This window comes from Myotis lucifugus, unplaced genomic scaffold, assembly GCF_000147115.1.
Source record: "Myotis lucifugus unplaced genomic scaffold, Myoluc2.0 scaffold_454, whole genome shotgun sequence".
In the NCBI taxonomy this organism is placed as follows: Eukaryota; Metazoa; Chordata; class Mammalia; order Chiroptera; family Vespertilionidae; genus Myotis; species Myotis lucifugus.
In genome coordinates, this window is record NW_005871502.1 from 694385 (window position 1) to 701159 (window position 6775).

The following is a 6775-nucleotide window of genomic DNA, read 5'->3' on the forward strand; positions in this document are numbered from 1 at the left end:
GGTTCTGGATGATGTGCGTTTTGTCTTTTAGTTGTATTTTTAAGTGGTTGTGCAAGGCAGCAATTTCCGGTGTTTACCTATGCGGCCATCTTGGTTTCTCCTTACTAAATGTTTTTATACCAAAGTTCTAATGAGCAAAAAGCTAATAGTATGGTCTTCCAAGCACTCAGGAAATTAAGATTTGAGATGGTATCTGAAAGGATATCTAGTTGAAAATTAAAAGTACTATCTTAGGGACTCTTTCCCCTTCCCCACATGGGAGTCTGTGCTGTGAGATTCTTTCCCCTTCCCCACGTGGGAGTCTGCACTTGTTCTTCAATAAATTTCCACCTTTGTTATACCATCTTCAAAAAAAGTACTACCTTAAATTTTATTATGATCTATCTTACCTTCCTTAATTTTAGCCATAAATACCACTTGACTGAACAAAGACAACTTTTTACAGATACCTTTTGTAAAAGGCATATCTGGAGTAGTAATATAGTTTGAATCACAAAGGATTTCACATTATGTAGTAGGTTGAAAATAAAGGGCTTCTAAATCATAGGATTATTTCTACTGAAGCTGATACTTTGATTTGAAAACAAGCAAAACTATTTTTAAACTCTTAGTTCAGACTAAATATATTAAAAATTATGAGGTGTAAATTTGGGGTCAACTTTGTTCTAAAATAAACTAAATATTAATTTTTCCAGGGTAAAATATACGCTCAAAAAGAGCTTTACTTTCAGATTTACAGGAAGCAAAATAAGCAATTGAAGATGGAGTTTGTGAATTTTCAGGTGATCTTTATTGATGATATAATTCTAAACTTTGAATGCTTTAATCTTTAAAACAATATTTTGGTTGTTTCCAGGTGACTAGGAGTGAAGTTATGGACAAAAATTATTTTTCTAATCTTTGTATCATGTTTTCTAGCTCCCCAGTTGTTGCACAGTCTCACTGTTTGGGGGAAGTTTATGCTAGAAAACTGAAGGCAATTAATGGATGAATATGATCAGATTTCTCCACCAAGTTCTCAGCCTGATAAGGGTAAGGTTCCATTTACCTCTTTATTGATCTCTGCACCATCTATGGTTTTTCATGACTCCTTTCTTTTATTTAGCACAATGGTTCCCAAACTTATTTGGCCTACCGCCCCCTTTTCAAAAAAATATTACTCAGCCCCTGGAAAGTAATTGTTTTTAAATTTTAATAGCAGTTACTCATCGCCCCCAAATGCACCTGTGGCCATCACCGCCTCCCTGGATCGCTGCAGCGCCCACCGGGGGGCGGTAGCGCTCACTTTGGGAATCACTGATTAGCATGTCTTCAGGGTTCATACATGTTGTACCATATATCAGTACTTCATTCTTTTTTATTGCTAAATAATATTCCATTGTATGAATGTCCACATTTTATTCATTCATCAGTTACTGGACATTGAGTTGTTTCTACTTTTTAGCTGTTATGAATAATGCTGAACATTTGTGTACAAGTGTTTGTGTGGGTATAGGTTTTCAGTTCTCTTGGGTATATACCTAAGAGTGAAATTGCTGGATCATATGGTAACTGTATGTTTAACATTTTGAGATATCCTAAACTGTTTTCCAGAGCAGCTACAACATTTTACATCCCCACCAACGTTGAATGAAGTTTCCATCCATACACTTAATATCATTTGTCATTTAGATGATTTATCATTTTGATTAATCATTCTAGTGAGTGTGAAGTAAAATCTTTTTTTCCTCTTCTTTTTTCTTTTTTATTGATTTATTGGAGTGACACTGGTCAATGAAATGATAGGTTTCAGGTGTACAATTCTATAACTCATCATCTGTACATTGTATTGTGTATAAAATCTTTTTATTATTAAAATTTTCGAAACAGAAAGTAGAGAAAAGTAGTATGAGCACTCATGCACCCATAATTCAGTTTCAATAATTATCAACACCTCTTCAATCTTATTAGTGGCTTTTTAAATACAGTTTTATTAAAGTATAGTTGATATACAATAAGCTGTACACATTTAAAGTTACACAATTTGATGGTTTTTGACAGATGTATATACCCATAAAATTACCAACACAATCAAGGTGGTAAACATATCCATACCAAAAAAAAAATACCCTTTATAATCATTCCCTCCCACCTCTTCATGCTTCATCTCAAAAAGAGATGCTAATTAGCATTTCTTTACTGTTAAAAAAAACAACAGTCACTGTTACTACAGGTTAATTTGCCTTTTCTAAAGTTACATGTAAATGGTATCATCTAAGTACTCTTTTGTTAGACTTCTTTCACTCAGCATAATTATTTTGAGATTCTTCCATGTTGTTGAGTGTATCAATAGTTTCTTTCTTTTTACCACTGATAAATATTCATTATATGAATACTAGAGGCCCGGTGCACGAAATTGTGCATGGAGGGGGGATCTCTTAGCCTGGCCTGTACCCTCTCACAATCCGGGACCGCTGGCTCCTAACCACTCACCTGCCTGCCTGCCTGATTGCCCCTAACCACTCTGCCTGCCTGCCTAATTGTCCCTAACCACTCTGCCTGCCTGCCTGATCGCCCCTAACTGCTCACCTGCCTGCCTGATTGCCCCTAACCACTCTACCTGCCTGCCTGATCGCCCCTAACTGCTCACCTGCCTGCCTGATCGCCCCTAACCACTCTGCCTGCCTGCCTGGTCTCCTCTAACCACTCTGCCTGCCTGCCTGTTCGCTCCTAACCACCTCTGCCTCAGGCCCCGCCGCCGCAGCTTCGTCCAGAAGGTCATTCTGCTGTCTGGTCTAATTAGCATATTATGCTTTTATTATTATAAGTACCAATATTTATTTGATTTATCCATTTGCCTGTTGATCAACATTTGGTTGTTTTCCTTTCTGGGGCTATTACAAATAAAGCTGCTTTAAATATACATGTTATATATAGGTCTTTGTATAGACATATATTTCCTTTTCTTTGGGGTAAATATCTAGGAGTAGAATAACCAACCCCTATGGTAGGTATCTGTTTAACTTCTTCAGAAACTGCCAAACTGTTTTGCCGGAAGCCGATCCACCCTTGCTGCTTGACACAGTCGCTGCAGGGAAGAACAATCACAGTTAAGCTACATAATCTTTACTTAGGATAATCTCCTTCAGTTACTTCCTCGTAGCTTAATAGAACAATAGAGTAACCTTGGAATGGAGATAAGAAACGCCCTAACCTTTGGAGTAGAATGGATGGGATTAAGACCAACTGGTATAAATACAGATATAACAAGACAATAAACACAGAACTTGGCTGGAGATCCTGGCTAGAGAACCTGGCTAGGCTGCTGATCAACTGAACGCTGTCTCTGTGTCATTCCTTCTTCGCTGACTCTGTCCACACCTTTGGGAACCCCTGGACCTGCTGGGGTTGGACCCCAACACTGTTTGTGAAAGTGCTTATACCATTTTACATCCCCACCAATAATGTAAGAGAATTTCAATTGTTGTGCATCCTCACCAACACTGGCATTGTCAGTCTTTTTCATCTCAGTCATTCTAATATGTGCATGGTGGTATCTCATTATGGTTTTATTTGACATTGACTTGACAGCTAATGATACCTTTTCATGTTTTTTTTGGCCATTGCATATATTCTTTTCTGAAGTGTCAAATTTTTGTAGATATTTAATCAAATATTTGTTATATTATTTTATTCTATTCAGAATTGTTACACTATTTAAGTTGAGTAGTAGCTAAATTTTCTAACTCACCAAATTAGGCTTCATGTAGACTTCCTTTTTAATCTCAAAAGTCCAGATAAGATAGCTGATCATTAGTGACTCTGGGGTGCTATGTTAGGCTTATTTTTCTTTTAAAGGGAGGACTGTTCAATTCTGCACAGGTTATGCTAATTTTTGGAGATAAAATGTATCACCAGAAATATCTAGGAATTATCATCTCATAATCAGTACATTTTCTGCTGTATTTGTACTTAGGCAGGATTTTAGGCAGTGTAAAGAAAGAGAAGCAGGAATAGTACTGTACCCCTCCCCCCCCCAAAAAAAAGTCAAACAAGCAAACAAAAACTAGTATATGTACTTTTTTTTCTGAAACTTTTCTGTGCATCAATTTAATTTCCTCTCAGCTTTCACCTCCATTTCCTCCCTTAGCCCTCCCGCCAGTAGTTTGATAGAGAACAAACCAGAAGGCATCCTAGAATGCTTTCCCACCAATCAGAAGTAGCGGAATGAAATCCAAGTCCTACATAGAAGAGACAGAACTCTGTTCTCTCATTTTCCCTCATGCCCTATATCTAAGAGTTTTATCTCATAGCCGAATTTCCAATTTCTAGTATTCCCAAACCATTTTATAAATATCCTTTTATTTTTTTTAAGTCCTATAGTACTCTAGTCAGGTGAGTATGTGTGTTTATTTAATTTTGTTTGGGAGAAAACAATATACAGAAACTAATCAGAACTATAGAAAATATATGAACATTTAGATCAGTCTACCCACCATGTATTCCTATCATACATCTCTACATACCTTACATTTTTAGCCCAACAACAAAATTTTATATGTCAGCTCCTTTCTGCCCCCTCATTCCTCTTCTGAGAAAGATCAAGTTCCTTGTGAGTAGCCTAGGAGATATTTGATTATCCGGATGTTCCTTTTTTAGCATAGAATGTCATGATATTTAACTTTTATACTGAATTAGGTTTTAATTTGTTTGGACTTCTATGTTTTGTGTTGTTTTGTTTTGAAGCTCTCTTCAAGAACAAAGATATATTCAGAATAAAATAATAAAAATAAATTTCTTTTATCTTCTTTACAGAAAATCCCTTGTTGTCAACCTAATGAAGCATTCAAAGAAGACATATGACTCTTTTCAAGATGAACTTGAAGATTATATCCAAGGGCAGAGAGCCAGAGGCTTAGAACCAAAGACTTGTTTCAGACAGATGAGAGAGGACTATTTGGAAACCTGTAGGGACAAAGAAGAGGTTGATTTCAGACCCAGGTACAGAAGGTTTGATCAAAGACTCCCCACTGAAACCATCCAGACCCACCCAAGGTCATGCAGTGTTTCACAAACAGTGGAAAACCAGTTACCTCAGTGGCTACCAGCTCATGACAGCATGAGATACTGTCAATTCACCAGAGACTGTTTCTCAGAAAAACCAGCACCCCTGAACCTTAGTCATCAAGAGTATAATTATAGCTCATACAGTGTCGAATCTAGAGTTTACAGGCACCTCTCAGAAACCAGTACCAGTGCCCATACAGCCGGCCATGAACAGACACACCCGAAGAGAAAACGGCACCCAGAGGGAGGCAGAGAAAAATCGGAGGAGCAGCAGCCCGAGCATAAGAGGAAAAAAGGTTGTGAGGAAACAGATTTAGACAAACACAAGAGCATCCAGAAACGCAACACAGAGGTAGAAACAGTCAGGATCAGTACAGAAAAGCTTAATCAAAAGGAGAGAAAAAGACGAGATGTAGCCTCTAAGAAAGAGGATCGTAAGCGTAGAAAAGAGAAAAAGGAACAAGGCACAGAAAGGACGGAGGAGGAAATGCTTTGGGACCAATCTATCCTTGGATTTTGAAGCTCTTGAGTTTTTCTCCTGCAGTTAAACTGAAAAATCATTGAGGAGCTTGGTTTTATGATGTTCATGTTCATAGCACTTTTCTCATGGAAACAGGTACTTTGACTTCTAACAAAGGCCAAGTGAACAGAAAGTATTTAGGCCTTGCCGGGTAGCTCAGTTGGTTGGAGTGTGGTCCCCATAAGCCAAGCTTTCAGCTTCAATCCCTGGTCAGGGCACATACAAGAAGCAACCAATGAATGCACAAATAGGTGAAACAACAAATTGATGTTTCTCTCATTCTCTCTCTCTCTCAAATAAATAAATCTTTAAAGTATTTAGTATGCCTGATAACTCCAACATGGAAATTACTTTTCATTTTCTAGAAACTTCATTACATTTTTCTTACATATAATGTAATTTCCCTTAATGAGAGCAGCTTTGCTTTTATTCATCAAACTGCTATGATGATGGAAATATTTTTCTCTTGGGAAATTATTTATTTTAAATTGGAGGATTAATAGGCTTTGTAGAATCTATTTCTTAATTGGGTCTGTTTTAGTTTGGGGTGTGGTATTTTTATATTCATTAGTTTTCTCAAATCAATTTACATTTTTTTCCTCTGCTAGATATATATTTTGTTTGGTTTTTTGAAGCTCTTTGTATTTTATAGATTTAATAATGAAATACATTAAAATAATCTTAGGTTACATATAGTTTTAAAAGTTTCAAAGAGTATACAAAGTCCATTTATAATAAGTGTTTATAATAAAGTTCTAATTTCTACATTTGTTGTTCTGTATCAATGATCTGTTCCCGTTCAATGATGATTTTCTTCTGGAAGAGTAATAACTGAGCAGTTTGTAAGAGGCAAGGTCTTTTGGGTAGGTCACACTACAGTTATAAAAATTCCTTGTCTGCTATACCTTGCTCATTCATATTTAAAACCACTTTATCCCTCTCCCTCAGTCCTCTTTCATGTAACCAGTCTCCCTACCTTTGCTGAGCTGCTGCCTTACTCAGCCTTACTCTCTGGGTCACCACCTTATCTAGCCTTCTAAATCACACAGACACACACACACGCACACACACGTACACATCTGTGCCCACCATTCTCTGAATATTCTCTCCTATACTCTGAGGCCGGTGACTCCTTCCCTTGGAGGCCAATGGTAAACCTGTTTCTTCCCCTATGGTCCCTCCTGGAATCCAGTCCCTAGCCCCCCTGGA

At 37.3% G+C, this 6775-nt stretch overlaps 1 protein-coding gene across 1 annotated transcript; it reads left to right on the plus strand.

Moving 5' to 3' along the window:
• The first annotated feature begins 629 nt into the window (after positions 1 to 629).
• KRCC1 (lysine rich coiled-coil 1) lies at positions 630 to 6333 on the plus strand. Its single transcript, XM_014445467.2, has 3 exons — positions 630 to 782; positions 919 to 1032; positions 4795 to 6333. Exon 3 carries the CDS (start codon positions 4817 to 4819, stop codon positions 5564 to 5566), a length of 750 nt encoding a protein of 249 aa, XP_014300953.1. The 5' UTR covers positions 630 to 782; positions 919 to 1032; positions 4795 to 4816; the 3' UTR covers positions 5567 to 6333.
• The last annotated feature ends 442 nt before the right edge of the window (positions 6334 to 6775 follow it).

Coding starts and splice junctions, on each gene's coding strand:
- KRCC1 (XM_014445467.2), top strand. CDS start 4,817: ATGAAGCATTCAAAGAAGACATATGACTCTTTTCAAGATGAACTTGAA.